Genomic DNA, 24027 nt, shown 5'->3' with positions numbered 1-24027 from the left:
CTAATCCCTTAAACTAGATCAAGTTATAATTGGATTATTCATGCTTGATGGCAAGAGAGAATTTCGGTAAATTTTATATGAGCTAAAATGGTGAAACATTGCAAAAAGTTTAAAATTCGCAGCTACTTTACGTGCTAGACTTAAAAGCTTAAATACAAATTTTATTTAAATCAAAGTGGCTTTTGCTGTAAGCCATTTTGATAAGAGAGAGTTTCAGAGAAAAGAAAAAGTAACAGCTATTACAATTTTTAGAGAATTATTTAATCATTCTCTAATGAATGAAATAACATTTGACTGAAAATTATTTTAAGTCACTCGTGAAGGTGTCCGCCGATAACATCGTGGCAAAAACATCGCGGACGAAAACGTGTCGCGGAGAAAACAACGCAAGGCAAAAACGTCGTGCTACAAAACATCGTGGGAGAAAACATCGCAGTTCTAAAACATCGTCGTCGAAAAAAAAGCGGTTCAAAAACTTCGCAGTTTAAAAACATCGTCGTCGAAAATAAAGCGGTTCAAAAACTTCGCAGTTTAAAAACATCGTCTTCGAAAATATCGTGGTAAAAAATAAAGTGTCTACAAATCATCGCATGACGATAACATCGCAGACATGCTTTTTTCAGGTTTTAATAACTGTAAATGGATATTCTTATAATGATTTGTGAGCGCAAGTGTGAAGAAGGATAATTTTTACTTTCACATTTTTTTTATTAACTAATAAATTTTTGCTGAAAAAGTAAGAAGAAAACTTAAGCATAGAAAATTAAATGCAACTTATTGATTATGCTTTTCATGAAAAATTACCAGCAAACACTTTATAAAAACGATTTATTAATTGCAACTATTAGTTAACTATGTCGGTTTAAATTCTATTAAGTACTATAAGTTGCATTAATTTTCTATGCTTAAGTTTTCTTCTTATTTTCTCAGGAAAAAATTATTAGTTAATAAAAAATATGAAAGTAAAAATTATCCTTCTTTCCATTTTGCGTTTACAAATCATTATGGGAATATCCATTTACAGCTATTAATGCCTAAAAAAAGCATGTCTGCGATGTTATCGTCATACGATGATTTGTAGATACTTTATTTTTTACCACGATATTTTCGGCGACGATGTTTTTAAACTGCGAAGTTTTTGAACCGCTCTATTTTCGACGACGATGTTTTGCACCACGATGTTTTAGAACTGCGATGTTTTTTCTTTGCGATATTTTCTCCCGCGATGTTTTGTAGCACGACGTTTTTGCCTTGCATTGTTTTCTCCGCGACGTTTTCGTGCGCGATGTTTTTGCCACGATGCTTTCGGCTGTAATCCTCATGCGAAAGTTTTCCATTTTCATCTCCAAAAGTTGGAAATTTATTTCTTCTGCTAATTTATAAATTAATTGGATTGGATCGGAGTGTTTACATTATAACCAAGCACTCAAGGACAATCTACCTAAGGGAAGGGATAACTGCGCTTCCGTTTGTTTTACGTGGTGCACTAAATATCTCAACAGATTTATTAAAATAATGTTTTTCCTTGAAAATTTTCATTCATTCATTATGCAAAAGAAATAAATTTTCGTCTTTGGGAGATGAAAAAGGAAAACTTTTACTCAAGTAACTTAAAACGATTAATATAATTTTGAGTCAAATGTATGTGTTCGATCATGTAAATTTTTACTCTAGTGGTTTCTGTAGTTATATGTACTTTGAATATAAGTATTGTAATTAATGTAAAAGGTTTAATATAACACTATTTTCTTAGATCATATGTCTTTTTGGAGTACTAGAAGGATCAAATCTCCTTACACTTCATTTAGTGTAACAACATGTACAATTTGTAAATAAAGAGTTGCCGCGATGACTTGCGCATGTGGGGCCCGATGGACACAGGCAAGTATCGCATCTGTAGGTGGAAATCTGTTAATTTAAGACAAAACGTATAATTTACTGAACTTAAAAGATAAGGTTGAGGAACATTAATCATAGATTTTTATGCAAAACGTTCTGGCAAGATACCGATGGATGTCAAAGGGAAATAAGGTTTGAAAAGTATTTTCATGTTCTTTAACGTTTCAGAAGAATTTAATAGCTGCTCTCTGATAAATTCTGTGAGAGTACGTATTTGAGGTCTTTGCGTATGAAATTATTTTAATGTACCAAGGAGAAGCTTTTACCTCTCTAAACACTTTATTTTGAGTAATCTGGATCTAGATTGTTTTGTACTATTTGTTACGTATAGGTACTGCCTATACAAATGCAGGCGTTAAAATTGCTTCGTATATTATTATTTTATTTTTTACAGAAAGTTTGTGTTTCCTATCAAATAAAGGCCTTATGTTCGTAAAAGTTAAATACTTGAATATATTTTTCAACTTGTAACCTGCAAGTAAGCTTGCTCACTAAAATAATGTCAACTATGATGTTTCATTTTTCTATTCAATTTTTTCTTCATACGATATTGTTTTGCCTCATTTATTTTTGGCAATAAATCTACAAAATCAACCGATGTTGATTTGTGGTTATTGACAGCTGTTCTATAATCAGTGAACCGGTCTTCAAGAACATTAATTTAATTTAACGATCGATTTGGAACAACATTTATATGTATAGTTTTGAGTAAATATAACTAACTATAATCAGTAAAGAAGACTCATTAGAGTTTTCAGTCACGAGAGCTGTGGGTTGTACAAAAACTGAATGAAGATGTGACAAGTAATAGAACCTTGACTACAACGAAAATTCTTCTTTTGAAAGAGTAATTATTTCCAACTTTATAATGTCTATCAAAAATGAGCTGCAGTTAATTTAATGATGAAATCTGGAAAGATGGATTTGCCTTCAATAACAACCGTTATAAGTCTTAGCAACGGTAGATCGAATTATGTTACGCCTGAAATCAGAACGTTTCAAAAGATAAAATATTTTGCAAAGTTTCATCTCAGTCCTCGTAAGTAGATAAGGCAATGAAGAATCACTGTACTTGTACTATTAATATACAGTTTCGAAGAATGACAGTACAATAAAAATGCCGCACGTTCAGAAAACACCGCATTAAGTTGTAGAGACATTGGGTATTTTTTGGAAGCAGGCAAGATGAAATGTAAAAGTAAACTCATACATTTTTAAATAATGGATTTATTCTCTTAAAATTTCACATCACATTTCACGAAAAGCTAATCTTTGCTAATTTTGTTCCCCTCTAAGAATTTTTTTTTATGCGAATATCAAATAGGATTTACCTAATAGGCTTTACCTTATATGAAGAAACTGAACACGAAATTTTGCTTGTGTATTTTCGTATTTTACAAACAATTAAAAACAATAGGAACAAAGACACGTTTCTTAGATTTATTTAACTTTCAAACACTCATCCTGTTAGAATTAATAATTCAAAATTTTAAGCATTACTTAATTTAGAAAGCGAAATATTAAAGTGTTAGAAGTAATACGTTTTGATGTGCTCTTCGAATTTTACACAATTTTCAATTCTTAACGAAGGGAATTTTTTTTTCTTTTCTTTTCTTTTTGCTTGCGAATATTTAATTCTGTTTCACAGTGTCAACTGCTTTGTAGAATTAACAGAGGATTTATTTGTTATACTGATTGCTCTCGTTTGAAGTTTTCACTATTATGCCGTTATGTTTTTATCCTGAAAATTAATTTTAATTAGTGAAATTCCAACAAAATCTTTTATACTCTATTCTATTTCACTTTCTTTATACTACAATTCTACTTCCAAGAATAGAAAATTTATTTAAAAGTTGGAATTTTATTCGTTTTGCACTATTCTTGTTATTTTTATTTTACATTATCATTTATTTTTTATTAGTTTAAAAAAAATTTATATATATTTTGCATTACAGTCTCGTACCGTTACTTTATCAGGTACTTATCTTTTCTTTTCAAACGTAAATAATCATAGGCGCTTTCATAAAGTATCAGTTCTACGTGTTCTAAGAATTACTATTCCAATCATGCACGATTTAACTTCTTTAAGATCTTTAGAATTCCACTGTAAAGCAAAGTGGGGACTTCTATAAATATTTTTTGTGTTAATCTTCTGTGAATTAAGTTAATTATTCTTTCTTATTTAATAAAAATCAGAATTTTATTTAATTCCGTGGATTACTAATTTAATGTATTAATATTTTATGTAAATTCTTATATTTTGGGAAAAACCAGTGCTTCAATGTATGTTATTTTTCTGTTTATTTCAATTAACCAAGAAAACTTCATTTCCTTGTGAAAAGATTCAGGGAAAAGGGCGAATTTTGCTGTGTCATTCTTCCTTCAAAGAATTAGTTTTTTAGAACATTTAGAAAAAAATGTCTTAGTTCCAGTTGTCATGAGTGAAGTGGGAACGTGATAAAATTTGGGGGGGGTTAATGTTTCACCTACGACGAAAAGTTACTGGTTTTGGCGATACAAGTGTCCAGTTTGGGCTCGGGTTTTGACTAGTTGCGCGTGCGCAGTTGGACGGTTTAATCCTTTTGGGTGAAAAAGTGGAAATTTGGTCTCTAAAAAGGGAGAAAATCTAACACAAAATCTAGTTTTTGTGGTAGCCTGTTTTTGCGAAAAGTGAAGGAGGACTTTTGTGTACGGGTCATTTTTGCTGTGCTATGTTCAGTGAGGTTGCTCTTTCACTTGCTAAGGCGGGGAGCTGCAATTACGCTGTCTGACCGTGCTTTCCACTGAAAGTTCGGGGAACAGGATTTGCTTGGTAATCGTCGGAATTAAATGAAGTACCTAATCACTTTTGGCTGTGGGGCTGTTTCGTGGAGTAAGTTGGCTTTTCTGAAGTACGAGATGCAGTTCTCGGTTGTTAGCGGGATAGTTACTTATGCTTCCCGGCTAGTAATATTTGCTGAATAAATGCATTTAGAAATAAGTAGTTCCTCGGTTGTTGTTAGATAATCATATTTCGACCCGGCTTCGTTTAACTCTTCGTGTGCGGTTAACTTTTTATTCCGCGACTATGGACGGCAGACTAATTGGCCTTGTCATGATGAAGGGATTTTTGGAGACTTCTTAGAAGTTTTGTTTTGGAACGACGGTTAGAATCAGTTAAGACTGGAATTTCCCTGCAGTAGACTGGAGTCGTAGTGCGCTGGAAAAGATAATGGCCTGTTATACCTCGTCGACTCACCTACGGACTGTGTTTTCAAGAATGCAAGCCTTAAAGCTGTAGCAGGTGACGGTGGACGGGAATATCTGGTGTTTAACAGAGGTAAACAGGCATATCTCCCGCTTCCTCCACTATCCAGAGGCAACAACTCCCTGGAGTCGGACGAGGCCGCACCAGGAGTTTATTTAAGATTTAAGAAAGGTTTACAAGGACAATTGTTTGACATAAGTTGGTTGGATTACATATGTGGTTGAGGTGAAATACAAAGTACATTATATATAGTGAATAACACATAAAAACAGAAAATAGAAAACAAATACATACACGAACGCAACCAAGTAAATACATAAAATACACTGAACACAGCACATATACACACACATAACACATAAAATAAAAACATAAACACATAAAGACATATAATATAAAAGGAGGTTTGAACGCCTAAGAATTACTCTAGGACGTAGTACATATCGCAGGGATAAATACTTAAAGTTGATTTAGGCACTTAATGCGGGACTTAATGAATAGTACATAGATGTTTAGTGCATTACTTACTACAATACTCATTACGTAAGATGATATATATTAGTACAGCTATATATTTAGTACATTATGATGACATATTACACTATACAGTATTTACTACAAAATGCATCACTTAAGATATAATATATTAGTACAACTATAAAAATACTACAATATGATGTAGTAATTATTGCTTGTTCTGATGTTAAATACTTACTAAAAATGTATTTTCCTTTTTACCCAATTGACTTATCTCAGTTATGATAAATAGAAAATAGGTATGGTTTAGGATAATTTTTGGTGCCAAAAATTAAATTTAGAAATATGGAATTTATAGGTAATTGTGAAAATTGCTAAGAATAACCTGAGCCTTGATAAACTTATTTATTATTTTGAAATTCCTATTATGTTTTTTTCTTTGTGTATTGCATTTATCTTTTATCCGATCTTTTCCTGAGCACGGTCCCCGTAAGGTGATACTCACAATGCAATGACTCCTGTTTAATTACGATCACAAATAAATGCTTAATGGGCTAGCACCTATATTTTTATGTTACCTTAGGGTTTTTGTTCGTGCTAGTTTGAAATTTAATTAGTTATTTAATTTTTATTCGGTTTCACTAGTTAATATTGTTGGACAGCAAAAAACACTCTACATTACACGCACTTCGCGAGAATAAACTCAATATTTAGATTATTAAAACAGCTACAAAGAAGGGATTCTAATGTTATAAATTATGTGCTTTAATTAGAAATTTATTTGCTGTTATTTTAATGAATATTCGTTTTTGTGTTTCTTTGTTTTAATTTTTTTAATACCTGTGTATTTTGATTTTAATCAGCTAAATATCTTCTATTGTGCTAAAGTATAAGAAAAAATAATGTTTTTATGCAAAGATCGTGCTATGCCTCACGTCACGTAAGAAGTGAAATCTCCTGTCAACAAGTGTAGGAATTCGACCGCGGCAAGATCGTTGCATACCGGGACAACAGTTCATCGTTCCTCGAAATTGTTGCTCGTGTTGGTAGGGATATAACTGTCAAGCGAATTTGGAATCGATGAGTTCAAGAGCACCATACTGAACACAGTTCAGTATCTCAGAACTAATGTTTCAGAGGACAGCCATGTTTTCCTCTTGGCTTTAAGGAAGCATGCAGTCACGTCTCGTAGCCTGAGTTTGGAGTTAGGCTCGAGTGCAGAACGTTTCCTCAATGACAGTGCGAAAGAGTCTGCAGTACCACGGATTGTCAGCAGGGCGAAACTGCTGCTTCTTGTTTGGTGCTGCAGCAGAGACAGGGGAGCCTTACTAGTGTTCATGATACCATCTTATTTAATGTCTTAGAAACATTTTAGCTGCTGCGAAAAATATCACGAAATAAAAGTTTTCATCTCCATTCTTTCCGTGTTCTGATACAAAACACAGCTGCGGTATTCTGCTGTAGAGAAGAAGCCTAACGTATGGTAATTTTTACAAAGTAATGAGCCCTCTAAACTCACCCGCTCGTCTTCGATACCTCTGAGGTCGTAGAACTCCTCCCTTGTGATCATGAAGGCTGCCAGATTGGCGGTGTAGATGGCAAGGAAGACGACGGCGAACATGGCCCACACGTTGGACATGAAGCGGGCTGTATAACCCCTCGGGCAGTCCACGTTTACCGCTGCCCCGAAGAGGATGGCCCATACAAGCCAGTACGTGCGGAACAGCGAGAAACGGTGCTCTGGAAAACAAATAGCGATACAATCTCTAGCACCATAAACAAATCAACAAAATAAATAAACAAAATTAAAAAATCCGAAAGGTTTCAGAATTTATATTACTCTCAAAGATACGCTTTATTCATCGACACACACATACACGTTTCGAGAGCATTTGGGCAAACATAATGAAAAACAGCCTATCTTTAGAATTTCCGATAGACAGTCTTGGCCGCCGGAGATCAAAATGTTTTATTCCGTACAGTGTTGCTACTACTCGCTTTGAAATCGTTCAGTTTTTTAATCAAAAGTTCGTTAAAATTTTACAAAATATGAAACAGATAATAAAACAGATTCGAAATTCAAAATTCCGGCTTCCAAATGTCCATATTCGGGCGGAGGACTACGTTATTATTTGATAGCTTTAGGTACTACTTATTTGTTTTTTCACAATGTGAGAAACACACATACATACATTCAGATTCTTCATTATTTAGTTTCTTTAAATATAATACAGGACGATAATATTTGATGGCAACAATTTGAAAAGTAATATACGACGCAAAATCCCATTTGGAGAGTAATTGTTCGTCTGTGCCTAACGTTCCTTTGGGCTAACAATAAAAAGTGTACATTAAATTTGATCAATTAAAATAATAAATGATAACAAAAGTCATTAACAATTCAGCATTTTGTCTTAGTATCACAAATATAAGAATCTTGGTTTGGTCTTGAATTATTAAACTGTTTAAGAAATGAAAGAAGAAGTATTGTTTATAAAATAGCCTAAAGAGAATTTCAAAACCCGTAAAGCTCTCGAAAATGTGTAAAACTCAAATAAGTAGTTACAAGAAAATCGGCTTGTTTTCATAAAAAGAAATTGCAAGTTAGAGAGTATTTTTAATGGTAAACGAAGAACATTTAATGCAACATTTTATTCGCAGAAGAAAGTTTACTGTTTTGAAGGTAATCAGTATACACAGAGTGGTGTTAAAAACGATTTATCCAGTGTGCAAGAAATATTCTGACGTCTCGAAGCTATAACATGCTTGCTAGCATAAGAAAATATTTACCCGTTCATCTTAATATAACTCGCTCGTTTATAGTGCATTATTCTGGATGTATTTTTACTATCGATATGGTAAAACGCCTTCGAACGTGAAATATTGAAGTGGATGTTTCTCGTCCACAAAAATGATGCCCCTTCTTGGAATTCATTATCCTTCCTTTGTGCCGCGTTTTTAAATCTTCAAATCAAGCTTCAAATCTTTGCTGTTTTTTAACGGCTCAGCATGTGAATTTTCATATGTTGAAGGTGTATATAAGAACGAAAATGAAATGTTGTAAATACTATATCTTGAAGTAAAACTAAGTAAATACGTTTTTGTTGTCACTTACCTCTTTTTTTTTAAACTAAAGTTGTTCTTAACGTATTGTTTTAAATATTGGATTGTATAATAGGACAGATGCGGTTTTCGAAAGGAAATTTTAAGGAACGAAAATGTCATCTTATATTAGGGAGAAATATAAAATTTTATTTTTTTGTCATTTTAAAGCTCATTAAGAACGTTAAACTCACATATTACTTTTGATAATTAATTAAATTCAACAACTTCTCCTGCTAATTTCAATCGAACTATGTCAGTGCATCTCGACATTCAAACAACTGGTCACTTATTTAAAAAAAAAATCCATCAATCGTTTTTAACATAAAATATAGCAGATAACTTTTGCCATGCTTTAAATAAATAATTTAAGGGAAAAACTGAGAAAAATAAATTATTTCTCTATATATTTCTGGCAGCTAATTTTTAAGATAAAATTGGCAAATTTTATTTAATGCAGATTGTATTGAACTAGTATGAAAAACTAGTTCAATACTTTGTATGTATGTTGAGTTGAACTAGTATGAAACAAAAAACTAGTTCAACCTTTGAAACTAGTATGAAAAATTTTCTTCACTGAGACTACAAGCAGACTAAACGCATCGACTGTGGACTGCTTAACAGCATTTAAAGGACTATCAAGGAAATTAAAACAAATTCTACTACATATTTTTTCCTGCTCTCATTTTTGTTAAAACCATAACATTAAACTACAAGTAAAATGCTTAAAGTTACATAAAAGAATAAATCTTTAATTTATTTATAAATTTATGGCGTTCGTACAATAGACCTTTCTGATGTGAGCAACTCATATATTTAAGATTTGAAAAGGTAAAATTTATATTTTGCCGTATGGTTTTTCATTAGTACTGTAAAGTATACTTTAAATTTATAACAGTTTATAATGGTGCTTTCCTATCAATTCTTGTTTCCACTTACAACTCCCTAACCGAATGAGTTTTTAGAATCACGTTGAATGCAAATAAGTCAGAAGTACTATTTAAGGAAGGCTCAACTTTCTTCGAGAGAGATAGCTAGGAATACTGAGTAGCGCGCGTTTGCCTTCGGGCTAAATCTCTCTTGAAACTGTTACCGCCGAATAGCACGTGCCTTTTAATATTTAAATTAAATTAATGGCTAACTACGTTAGATAATTGTGTTAGCTTCTGCTAAATCTCTTAGTTAGTTCTAATTTAGTTCTTATTTCTTATTATGAATTTAAGCCCAAGTGGAGGCTTTGTTGTAAGCCCGAGAAAGAGGCTAACTGCTCATCTTATTTTGAGTGAAATAAAGTGTAGTTAACCTTCTTTGAGTCTACGTCATTAGTTATTTGAACTTAGCGATAAGTCGCTTTACAGTTCACTAGGCTCCTCAACGTTCATTTTAGTACAAGAGAAAGTACTATAATACAATTACCAAAACGTAGGCATAATAATAAACAGTTAGGCTATGCAACGAATTACAGTTTGGAACCTTTTCAGTGAAATGCAGTCTTACTTCATTAATAATTTTCTTTCTTAAGCAAAGCTTTTATGAAAAATATACATTAGCTTGACATCTTTTATTCTGAGTTGTGCTTGCATTACTACTTGTGCTGTTTCTGGAATAGTTATATGTAAAACACCATTTTTCACGTTTAAAGAGTGCCATTAACTTTTATTTACTTAAGCCCATTGATATCTTTTTTTTTAATTCGCTTAATATATTTTTTATGCATTTCTTTTGAAAATTGTGCTTTTCACGCTTCAGACGTTTCCAAGACAGATTCTCTTGTCTCATCAATTTTACTCACTAAGAATCGAACCATCCGTTCTTGATGCGTTGAAAAGAAACCGCGTAATTTCCTTGTAGTTAATTTTACTTCTTTAAAATGTTTTCAAAGCTTTCCTAATAGCATCTTATTTCTTAAGAATGGAAGGAATATATTATTTTCCGTTATTCCGTTTCCGTTTTTTAGATTAATATTTTATATAAATATGCTCACTCTGTCTTTTATCGTTCTGTATTAAAATATAAGAAGCATTTTAGCTAGACTGAAACTTGGTTTTCCTAGAAGCGGGCCGCTGATGTATTAGTAGTGGGCCATGTGATTCATTTTTGGTTTTGATTGTTTAAAAGTTAAACGAATTGCATAGGAAGACTTATTAGAGCATAACTTAAACAATCGATTTTATCATTCAAAATAATATACTTTTTAAACTGTTAAAGTAGTCGACAAAGCACCCACTATGAGAGGTTGGAAAATAAAGATCCAAAATTATGTGTTCTCTCAAAATTAATTAAACAAATATTTTATGCATTTTGAATACAATATATAAAATATGAAGAGAATATTTCAATAGAAATCTGATACTAATATAAAATGATATGTACTTTCGGGTAAAAAAATACTAAACGAATATTTATTCCTTTAAAAAAACACTATAAAGAGGAAAAGGGGGCAAAAAGAAACCACTTTGCCTGAAAATGTTTGGAAAGTTTGCTTTCAGCACATTAACTAAAGTGTTATTGAAGAAAGTAAAAGAAGTGTTTTTGTATGATAATATACATAAAGTTCAACCAATCAACAGTTAAATTTTCATCTTCTGCCTATCATTGCGAAGTTTTAAAAATTTATAGCCCACTGTCGATACGTGGCTCAGTAAAAATCACTTACTTAAGTAAAATACAAAAGTATCAGAAAACAATAGAACCTAAAATTCAGAGTCTCTTAATTTATTTTTTGATGTTAAAATGCTTTCAGAAAAGTTGTTCCTAACATTTATTCCGATTTCATATTGCTTGTTATTAATGCAGGGATTAAGAAATGAAAAACATTTAAGATAAATTTTAAAAACATATTTTAGCATTTGTAGTTAAAAACAAGATCTACTTCTTTTATAATTAATCCCCTCCAGTTTAGTTAATGAATAAGAAGTCTTACCTCTGGGGGGTAACATTTTCATGTCATAGCCAGAAGGGCTTAGCCACTCAAAGAAGAAAATTGCTAAGGCTGCCACTTGGATGCTGATTAGCAGAATCATCAACCAAGACGTCGTATCAAATGGTTCTGAAAGATAAAAATTGAGATCATATTTTGCTGTTCTTGTAACTGAATAAATACAATAGAGGGGAAAAATCTGATTGAATTAGAAGATTACTTCATTCAAGCTTTTGTTACTTCTATATTAATTCCCATTAAAACATTCTGACAATAGGAGAGAAGGAAGGAAACAGAAAAGAAATATTATTGCTAGAAAATATGTATAAATATAACTATTTAATATTAAATTTCATAATACTGCATTTAACATTATATTGGCATCTCTATGATGTATTTCCATTTTGTGGCTTGCAAAATAAGCATGCACGAAATATCCAATCATGAGGAATAGAGAATCTAGGATATCTATGTATGAATCGCTTTATTCCTTACTTCCGAAAAAGTCTTGCAAATACCGTTTTCAAAATCTTCTTTTATGAATTTAGTTTCTAGAAACTGCTCTTCCCTTTAGAGGAAGACCAGCTTCATTCATACCTCGTAATAAAACTTGTATGGCTGGAGGGTTTTCCAAGGAGAACTGCACTGAATTAGAGATACACAAAATATTAATTCCTGTTTGCAAGATTTATGGGTCTATTACATTTTAAAATATTCATGTTTTTATTGTAGAAGAAATGCTTGTTGATGTAGATATATATAGCCTTTATTATACTCTAGTTTACTTAGCGTGTCACTCTTTTCTGTTTGTGCTATTTTTACCACGGTTTTATTATAACATATGGTACTTTATAAAAATCCATCATATACTTAAAATTCTGTAATTCCTAGCTGCATCACATGTGGATCTGATGAAGTATCACGGTAATAATCCATGTGAACAAAAATAATTTTCTTAATGCTACTGTCCATTTAGGAATAAATTGAAATAATCAGTAAAGTAGCAACATTTGTAGAAAAATAAAAGTAATAGAAAATTATTAGAAACTTAGAAGAAATGAAGCAAAATACTAAAAAGCTTAGTTTTTGTTATAAAATAAAAAATGAACTGCAAAAGCAGAAAAATTAAAAAATAAAACAGCAAAAAGATAAAAATTCTTCCTTGTTCTTTGTTTTCTGTTGCAATTTTTGAAATTTCTTGTTCATTTACTGCAAATTCATTGTTTGACAAAATAGTGCTAGACCATTATTGTCATACATTGGGAAAAGTGAAATTTGAAAATATTTAGTAATATATATGATAAATCATTATTGCTCAAGTGGAAAAGAAGACGGATTTCATAAGCAAATAAGGGAGTTAGAGTCGTTGCCAGCGGAAATTTCAAAATATACAGCTAAGAATTAATTAGTTGAAGTGATAAAGAGAACATACTATATGTTGACTAAAGGATATATACTGGTAATAAGAGAGCTTATCCTGATCAGCCATAATTTTTCCATTTATAGTAACTATTATTACAATCCACCGTTCACATTAACCAGTTGATTAATTTAGATATTTGGTTACTTGTCTGTTATGTATGCATTTAATACTTAAAATTTAAAAGTCTTTCAAGAACGGAAAATTAAATAATATAAGCACTAGGCTTCAAACTACATATGCAGAAGTATTTAATCAGATTGGAAGAATAAAAGGAGAGAAAGCAATGTCTCCCAATAGAGGACAGAAGATCTAGGATCATGAATGTGAAGCAAGTTTAAAGAAACTTAGCTTCAGAGAGCAAACAGCTTGGCAAGGGAGGATGCGATATTAGAACAAGTCAAATTTAAACAGAAGGGCAATATGGAAACGCGTGATTCAAAACATTCAGGAAAAAAAAGCTTAATATTAAATTACATATTCATCTTTCCAGGTAAAGAACAGAAGATTAACATAAATAATGGTTAAAGTGAGATTGAAAAGAAGTTAAGTTTACCAGATTTACGTAATTAGCTACTATCATTACCTATTTTTACTAGAAATAATGAATATTTTCCCGCATTTTCGATCTGGAGTTTACAATGACATAATCAGCTGTTCAAATGTATTTTTTCTTGGAGAGATTATAACAAGTAATTTTGGATTCTTTGCTTTCAATGTTCCTATGTGTTGAATCTCAATTCAAATGACGATATCTATTTTTATTTCTGACTTATAACAAACTTGCTTTCAAAATCGGAAAACAATACAAAAAATACATCCACAAATGGATATCCACAAAATGGATCATACAAATTCGGAAAACCCGGTGGTAATAATCAATTTATTTAAGGGGACAACAAATATGATATAAAAGTAGTTACCATTATAGAGTTCTTTATTCCCTTTCATATGCAGATATATTTTCTTCAACTATACAATATTTAATTTTCTTATGTCATGAAATATTCCTTTTCAAAAATAGTTCAGTATCAGTTAAACGCTGTCGAGCTCACAGACATGGTTTAATTCTTGCAGTATAACAGAGTATAATGAAAAGAATTACAGTTTTGTTTTAAAGTTGATACAAGCGATATGTAATTATAATTAGAAAATACTAAATTAAGCCTTCTGCAGCTCAGAATACATGCAGCTGTCATTAACTGCCCTTTGCATATTCATCAGAAATGACATCATCAGAACTTTGCAACATAAATTTGCATCAGAACTTTGCTTCATCTTTGCAACACCATCATAAATGACAGCTATTTGTAACGTAATGTAACGCAACGCAAACTGACACTAGTATAGAGTAGAAAGAACTCTAGGCATTCTGGGGTTATATATCTCCAGTGAAAGACAAGAACAACACTGTTTTAACGTATGATATCAATGAAATGATTATTCTGAATAGTTTTTCAACTTTTAGCTGGCATAATATAAATTCCAGGGATATAAACATGAGAACCGTGCCAAGCTATTTCTTTCCCTGAGGCAAAAAGGTAAATGCGAGCCCACATATATATATATATCAAAATAGCTATATTTATATTAAACAAAAGTAACTGTATTTAATCAAAATCAAATGTATTAATCTTAAAGTATTGTTTAATCGTAGCTTTATAAATTTAGAAAAATAATATAGCCAATTATTTATAACTTTCAAATGAAAATGTTAAAAAATTCTTTTTTGATAAACAAGAAATAACATCGAAATGCTGCACATTGCATTCATTTTCAGATTTTCTTGCAATTCTTGCTATTGTTTTATTAATTTAAGTTTGTCGAAGCTTATTTCCCCTAATAATAACTGAAAAATTTAAAAACATAATTAAAGTAATATTCGAATTCGTATAGCCAATCCATCACCCCTTCTAGTGATTCACCTGAGGCAAGTGCCTCAATTGCTTCACTCTTGTCCCGGCTCTGGTAAACATCATGTTTTGCCCCTTAATTTTATTTGAAATACTGTGGTGGTGATTCGTCTAGGTAGTTTTATAAATTTCATTTAAAATATTGAGCATACTTTAGCATAAAATAATGTTTATTATCATTTCAGTGGCTAAATCTTTACATTCTCAGAAATTGTGCTCTTATTTGCAAGACTCTAGATCACTTTTATACCAATTGCATCCAAAGTTTTCGCCATAATAGTTAAAATTATTTCCAGGCATTCCATGCATGGATATTTCGGCTCTCGGCATGAGAGAAAATGAGAGCTTATGGGATTAAGTGCAAAACTCACCTAAAAAGGCTTTGGGGGAAATAATTCCCGTCTTCTTGGCGACAACGATGGCGATTCCTGTCTCCATGAAGGGCACTGTGAAATCGACCGCCTTTTGCCTCTCGGAATTGATTTTAATGGAGGTGACCACCATGTCGGCGTTGCCGTCCAGGATTTCTTTGACAAGTCCGTTCCACGTATTATTCTATCGAAAGAAGAAAGAGAGGAAGACCTGAAATTGTTTGCGGAAAACTTGCAAATATATTAGATGAACACCAAAATTCACATAATTTGAAATAAACAGACGACTACTTTCATATCATTAATATATGTCATCAGAGATTATTAAAAAGAAAGCTTACTGAATCAAAATGCTAAGACAGGTTTCCATATATTCTATTAAAGTAAGAAATGATCAAAGATTACATCATTTCGAATTATAACGGTATCATAAATATATAATTTTTGAAATTTTGATTACTTGAAAATATGCGATATACAAAACAGGATTGGAAATATCTCTCAGGAATGATAATTTGCGAGGACGTATTGATATTTAATTTCATGGAGAAAAACGATGCAAACAATGCGTAGACGCTATAGACGTTTCTAAAGCGGTTAAAAAATTATAAACAAGTATTTCAAGAAAATTCTTAAACAATTTATTATTATTATTTAAGAAATATATTAATATTATTTAATTTAATTATATCTCCTCAAAATCTGATAGGATTAAGAATTAAACAAACAGAACTACAAAGAAATAAAATCCATTACACACATTTGCGATTTATTGTTTCACTTGCTGACCTTACCTTCATAACAAGGTCTTTCAAAGTTAAATCAGAACATGCAAAATGACTTCCAACATCTTGAGTTTATAAACAAGGCAATAGCATTCATCATACATTATAATTCCTTTTTTTAAGATGTAACATGCAAACTTATCCTAGTATTTGACATAAGTGACATGCAAGGTTTTTATTTCTCTCTTAAGGCTAATGGATGATCATAATATTTAATGTGCCATTGCTATTATTTAAACTTTTTTAACCTTAAAATAGGTACTTATCTTCTGGTAAATTAGTTGTTAACTAATTTTTATTTTTTAACTGTCAGTGAAAGAAGCATTTGACAGCTCAAAATTCTATCACCAAACATATTTTTTTTCTTTGCAAAGAAGAAATGGTACCGGTGACAGATATTAAATGTGATTTTTATCGCATTTTAAAAACTGAAGAAAATACGCATACATTTTTGTTGTATTTTTGGGGAAAGTTATTTAATATTAGATGAGAGGCGTTTAGCAAATAAAATTAGTTAAAATTATTTTGTTATCTTAAGTCATAAAAGCGATGATGGTTTAATTTCTTCCTCATGTCAATAATAGTTACGTTGTAATAACAAGTTACGGAAATGACCTCTATGGCCTCATATAATATACTCATACACTCATGGGAGATTTTCTGAGTATACTCTTTCCCATTTGCGACACATATTCGTAAAGCCACGAAAGCAAAACTACGAAAATGGACTGCTTTGTTTTCTGGAATTAAATCTAGATTAAAACACCAATGTTCAGCCATTCTTCAGCCATTTCAAACACTAGGTATAAAAAAAGGAGTAATTTACCAAAACGAAGTTAAGAAGAACTTGTCATTTGAAATTTATCTTAATTTAAATAATTTATAAAGGTATTAAGCAGAAAAATGAAATTAAATAATTATTTTTACATCAGCAATAAAAAAGAGACTGGTAAACTATTTCCTTTTAATATTAAAAACATCAAATAATGTTCTGTGCTTAACAAAAATTTTATATTTTTCTTACTTCAAAAACACCCCAAACGCCGTCTTCAACTCTATAGAGGTCGTAGCTAAATCTCAAATCGTTGGCGAACTTCTGGAGCAGATCGATGCAAAAACCGGAGCAGCACATATAATAATTCGAATTACGCATGGCAATGGATAAATTAGCCCTGAAATAAAAAAAAATGTATTGATTACTTTATTCTAACTCAAATGTATACAATAATGCAATAATAATACGAATATCCGACTAGACGTTAAGCAGTACTTTTTGGCTCATGACCTTTTTAAACACTTGCTTACAGGGAGAATAGACCGATCCTAATTTATTTAAAGTGCTTTTCTATCCATTAAAGTGAATGATATAAATAACACTGATTAGATAGGAAACATCTTACAAAAATGTAAAACGCCAACAACTTCCGCTATATGGAGGAGACAGAATCCATGCGCTATTGTGGAAAATCCCTTGCATTAGCCAAAAGTAAAAGTACGGTGCATTTCGCTGTGCCATTCATTATAAGTTCTTTTTTGAAGAAGTTTACATCGGTTTACTTCGAACTGTTTCTACCGCAGTCGAGAATTATCAAGGATTTATGAAAGACAAAAATCATTCCCTCTTTTCAGAATTACTTCCGATAACAGACACAATAATTTCTTCTTTAAGAGATTGAATCATTTACTCTTTGCAAGAAATGCAAAGAGGCAAGTACTCTATGTACTATGCAGCACTATTAAAAGACACAACCATTCGATCTTTGCAAGAGATACAAGAGCTCTATAGTGTCACATTCAAGCAGGACGGAGAACTTCGTACAGGTCCAGCTAAGCAAGTGCTGCGATTGGAATTTGAAGATGATCGTATCTTCAAAAGCTGTTTCCCACACGAATGACCACCTAAACCTTACACCTTGTAACTTTTGGTTATACGCTGTTTGAGTCAGTGTTTCAGTGTTGTCCTTTGGCGCCACACTGTGAAATATTCTCGGTGATTACACACATAATTACCGACGCCGGCCGCTTTTAATGAATGTATTAAGCTGGAAGAACCCGAATATTCGGAGAAGCAACAATATCAGTTAGGAAGTTAGGATGTCATAAAAACTATAATAGTGCAAAATTCCATCATTTAATGGCAATCAATCGAATATTTACAAAATGAAAAAAAAAAAAAAAAAAAAAAAAAAAAAATGGATGGCCTGAATACTAACTACGTAATTTACAGATAATAAAAACTCTTCCAACTTTTTCTTTAAGAAATACTGATTAACGTTAGTCAAGGATCAAGATTTTACACTATCAGAAAAGAAATATTAATATCTAAGAATTATACATCACTTACCTTGATGCCAAAATAAGTGATAACATGGAACTGCAACAATTGCTTAAGGTACAGTACATATACAGAGTGCCCACTGCCGAATGGCTGACGCTATACTCATAAAAGTGGGGTCTAGGCATCGTAGAGTATCTATACGCTACTAGCTGAAACCGTTTATAGCATCACCTGGTGGAAAACGACGGAGTTAGCGCTATCAAAACAGTACGCACGAGATAAGAGGAAAAGTAAATTACAGAGTTGTAGATAACCATCGAATTTCGTACAAAAAGACACCTCGAGGACAGTAATATGAAGAACAGAACATTTTAAATTCGCATTGTATATATATATGTTTATATGTTTGTTTATATGCGATTTCCTACTCTGTGAAGTGATGAAACGATCATAGAAAGGGAAACAAACAGCTAATCACAAGACATCTTTATTTCCGATATTCCTACTCCTCTCTGTAGGCCGAAATGTACATCTCGACCCTTGTTACAACTTCACGTTGCATACGTTGAAGCACAACAGGTGACACGTTTGCACAAGAAGCATTAATACGTTGCTGAAGGTCCTGCAGTATTTACGGAGGGGTCGCATACATCTGCTGTTTGAGGTATCCCCCACAGGAACAAGTCCTTTGGTGTGAGGTCTGGTGAAAGTGGAGGACACTTTTTGAAATCACCATACCAGATTATTCTGTCTCCGAATTTCTCCATCAGGTACTGCTTCGTTGGTAATGCCTTGTGCGCAGGCGCGCCGTCATGTTGAAACCATCCATTTTGGAGTTGAAGCAGACTCATATTCCAGATAAGATCAAGTATTACGTGTTGCAGAAGTTCTAAGTATCGTGCTGCCATTAATGTAGCCTGGTAAAAATATTGGGCCGATTAGCCCGTTACTGTAAATTCCACACCAAAAATTAATCGAAAACCGCATTTGATTTCGTAGAACATGATAGACTTTCCAGTGCACAGAAATGGTAGTTCTGCCTATTGTACATTTCATTCCACGAAAAGCATGCCTCATCCGTCCACACTATCTGCCAATAATATTGACTGGAGCTCTGGTTCATGAGGAAGTTGCACCATGCTAAACATCTCCAGGCATCCCATCCAGTAATGCCTGAGAAGATGTTGGCCGGTATGAATGAGCACCTTAGGATTTTCTCAGAGGCCGCTGTTCAGATATGTGAAGGCGTTGAAAATACATTTTCCAGCTATACTTTCCGTCCTATCTTAACTGATCTGCTGGATTATAGTCGGCTAGTCATGCAGCCTATCTCCTTTAAACCTCTCACAACCCGTAGGACGGTTTTGTGCAAAGCATGCGGCCCTGCAGGACAACGTTGTCAATACAACGCGCAGCTCATCGTACCTTACGCCCACAGTCACTGTAAAATAGAACCATGACACAATAATCATTTTTTGAAAATCGCACCATGAGCATGAGCTTCAGCATACAACTTAAAGAAAATACCTCTTTCATAGTTATCTCAGGTGAACAGATTTGACGTTTCAGACTAATGCACTAAGTTCGCACACCAAGCTCAAGTTCCGTTGAGTTCATGCGTGGTGAGACACAATTGTGCATGATCTGAATATTGTGTACTCAGTTTGAAAAGACAATCAGTACAATGATGCACCGCGCGGGTTTTGATCCACATATCTTTTTATTCAAGTTTCGTGAATCGCGTCACAGTTTCGAAAATCGTGAAGCAACAAATGTGAGTTTTCAGCGTTCTCGTTTTAGCATTCATATCTACAAGATGCCTAATTGCACTAAGATGACTATCTACAACTTTGTAATTCACTGTTTTCTCCTATCTCGTACCGTTTTCGCGATAGGAATGCTAATTCCGCCGTTTTCCTCCAGTGGCGTTGTAAGCGGTCTCATCTACTAGCGCATAGCCACTTTACTATATCAAGACACCATTTGTATGAGCATAGCTGCAGCCGTCCGGCAGTTAAACGTGTGGTACTGGACTTAAGTGGGCGTCTCATATATATATATATATATATATGAAATGTAGAATCTCATACACTGTCAGGACTTGTATGTCTTTTGATTTGCTTGGGAAATATAACGTATCCTGAATAGGAACAGAGAGGTTACTAAAGCTATGTTCCAGTATGTGTGGAATAAACGACACAAGCAGGAAGGATATACTGAACCCTTTATTCTCTATTACTTTACATGTGCTCCCGTACTTCGAGATACAGAGACCAACCACTTGTGATGTGAACGTAAAAATATAAAACTAGTAACTAAAACGCTAACTAAAAGCTAACTTTGAATTAGTATACAAACGCCTAACACTAAGACTGGGCTTTTTAAAAAGTTACGCAGGTAGTACGCAAACTGCTGAAACTACAATACGTTTTATAATATCAAGAGAACTAAACCTCTGTCTTTAAAGGCAAGAAGCAACTGATTGGAAACTCGTAAGAATGCAGTGGCAAGCGGCTCGCTTCCTCTCTCTCTCTAACTCTTGGTAAAAAGCCACAACTTAAATACTTGAGCGTTAGCTAGTACACTTTTCATAAACAAATTAAAGCATTTAATTCTGGCCGGAAGTGGAAAATAAGAAAGATAGAAAAGTTTACAACATTATTTGTGTTCTGCAGCCGGAGCAACAGGAATGAGACAAATTTTGGAATATAAAGTGATACGTTTATTTTATTATTTTAGCATACATCTCACAAGCATTCCTCCTGTATCTCGAGTAGAAGCCTTATTTATAAATATGTGTGCGTCATGGTGTTCATCCAATCAGCGATATTACTTGAAATCACGAGGTGACGCTACCTTCTCATCACGAGTATTCTTAAATACTTTATGTAATATGACAGATTTATGGGTTTGGCGATTTGGCGGGCTCCAACCTGTTAATATAATTTATAATAAAGAAAGGATTTCGCCAAAATTTAGGAACAGGGATGCAAGTTAGGTAGAGAATCGCCAACACATTATTAAGGAATATGATTAGAATTTAATTTAATCAATTGATTTAAATATATCATTACATATATATATATATATATATATATATATATATATATATAATTTATTAAAAGAAATTGTTTTCCATATACCATCTCCAAGGAACACAAATTGAATTTAAAACCATGAAAGAAAAAATTTTTAGAAGGTAAATAGCATTTTAAATAGTAAATTCAACTTTTGTTTATAAATCGGCTAAGAAAAGTCTTTAATCGCAAAAACCCAAAACCAAAAGTAAATTTTAAATATTGAATAAGCAACTATTGTCATTGATCGCTTATTAATCGACTTATCAAAAGGAAAAACCAATCTACCATCAATTAACAACAACTAAATTAAGAGAGTGTTTCATCTTATTTCCAAGTAAGCATCAAATTATTTGCTAGAATCAAACCATAAGTCACAACTAATACTCGATCCAAAAAAAGACATTAGTCCATTTAAGCCATAAGAATCTTATAAACTAAAATAGCAAATAACCTCAAAATTAAAGTTTCTCATTAAGAACACAATTAACCTGTACGAGATGTTTACTTTAGAAGACATATCCCCCTACACTCTCACTGAAATTCAAAAATAGACGTAAACAATTAAAACTTTATTCAAAATCATAAGAAGATAAAAAATGATACAATCTTAAATTAAATTTAAAAAACAAGTAGTTAATTAGAAATTTAAAAATCAAACTAGTATGTTAAAATTAACAAACTTGCTTTCAAAATTTTAAGTTTTAGGTCTTTTAATTTACCTTTAATTACTTTATTTTGAATATATATATATATATAGAGAGAGAGAGAGAGAGAGAGAATCACATTTGTACTTCATGTTTAAAACTCAATAAAACTAATTTTCAACAAGGAGATATTAATTACCTATATTTGCCCATTATCAATTTTAAAGATATTAAAATTTATGACAAAAGAAAAGATTTTGTTTCCCTGCTATAAAACACATCCATTGGCCCTCTAATGTCTCCAAACGAGTGACACTTGATACCATACAAACCCAACTGCTCAGAATCAAAAAATATTTGCAACAATGCCGAATACTTACAAGAAGAAATAACTAAATTAATAAAAATTTTCTTAGAGAATAAAATACCAGTATTCAAAATTTCTATTTTTTAAAGAAAGCTGATATTAACTGCTTTTTTCAAATTTCTCATCTAAAATGATATGATAATTATTACCTAAACCTTAATCGGAGGTAATAGTTGGATGACTGCGAGAAAACATTTAATGTAAATATGTATAAAAATTGTTTCTTTTCTCTCTTAAATATTATTTATACTATTTTTCTACTATTCTGTAAATTTAATAGATGACAAATCTTGCTTTTACTAAAAAAAATGGGGCATCTAGTTTCAGAAACGTATTGTGCCACAATTCCTCAACTTTGAGCCAATTCTGCTTTCGCGTTTTAAGATTTTACAGAGGACAACATCTTTAAAGAAGTTTCTCACGCCGCCATTTTGCATGACAATCATCCTGCTCGTCAGTCATAATTTTTACACATAACACCCAACGTTTGGTACCCCAGCACACAAAGTTTAATAGGATAGGACATTTTGAACGTATGTTATAATACTTAGCTCTGCTATTGGACATTTTGAACTTTATCGCGTACGTTTTCCAAGAACTACACAATTTTTGCTTCTTCAGAGTAGCTCTGAATTCTACTTTCTTTTGCAAGGAACACAATTTAGTTGTGTTAATAATTCATTTAGTTTACGTTAAAGAAGGTCGTGTTAAGAATTCAGTATCGTATTCTTGGTATTAAAAGTTCAGTTTAGCATAATCGGGAACCACCCAATTTTTCAGTGCTGTTTAGACCAATTTGTTTTTTGAAAAGTCAATTTGCATAATGTAAATATTTATGTTTTTTTTTTTTTTTAGTAATCAATTTGACACGATGTTATGTTTTATTCTTTTTTTTAAGTGTTTCGAAAGCGTTTAGAGAAAACTTTGGTAAACTTGAGATTCGTTTTTTCGGTTTTATACGAATTTTAATGTTTTAAATGGAAATTTAATTGAATCGTTTTTCGGTTTTTGATTTCAAATGAACCAGAAGCACGAAAAATATTAATCGACTCAGTGAAGCTTCAATTCATTTTCCCCTGATGAGTTTTGAATTGGAGTTTCAGTAAAAGGAGATTAATTTTTATATTTTTATAATTGTGTATATTTTCCCTTTCACATTTTTATTTTTCGAGTTTGTTACATTATGAAATCTTATTTTACTTTAGATATTGTGTTAAATCTCCTATATACGTTTGCAGTTATTAATATTGTTAAAGGTGAATTCTGAAAGCTGATACTATATGTATGAGTGTAGGCCGAAATTTTAGTTAGGTGTGCATGCACTTCTAAGTCGGGCAGATTCAAGCATACTGCCGTTTATCATCTCTTATTCTACTTATAAGCATTTAAATGTCATAACGGCCGTCCTCTTACTTACGATTGCAATATGTGCCATCATCACAGCAAAAGGGAAATAATATTTTTGTAAATTAGAGGATTCAACCATCTTCTACATCAGTCGTTATTGTGGTTACAAAGCAAGCC

General features: G+C 32.2%; 1 protein-coding gene across 3 annotated transcripts in view; it reads right to left on the bottom strand.

Moving 5' to 3' along the window:
* Positions 1–24027, bottom strand: part of LOC118188575 (glutamate receptor ionotropic, NMDA 2C-like) — a 938424-nt gene that overhangs the window by 117345 nt on the left and 797052 nt on the right. For all 3 annotated transcript variants that reach the window (XM_085820356.1, XM_085820357.1, XM_085820355.1), the window contains 4 exons: positions 17159–17306; positions 15350–15533; positions 11649–11774; positions 7143–7363 (listed from right to left, as the gene is read on the bottom strand). In XM_085820356.1, the coding sequence (XP_085676482.1) occupies positions 7143–7363; positions 11649–11774; positions 15350–15533; positions 17159–17306 (679 nt within the window). The remainder of the gene's footprint in view (positions 1–7142; positions 7364–11648; positions 11775–15349; positions 15534–17158; positions 17307–24027) is intronic.

The sequence above is a fragment of the Stegodyphus dumicola genome, chromosome 7 (assembly GCF_044657685.1).
Source record: "Stegodyphus dumicola isolate Sdum_Otavi_A_Nest chromosome 7, ASM4465768v1".
Lineage (NCBI taxonomy): Eukaryota > Metazoa > Arthropoda > Arachnida > Araneae > Eresidae > Stegodyphus > Stegodyphus dumicola.
This window is presented reverse-complemented; position numbering and strand designations above follow the sequence as displayed.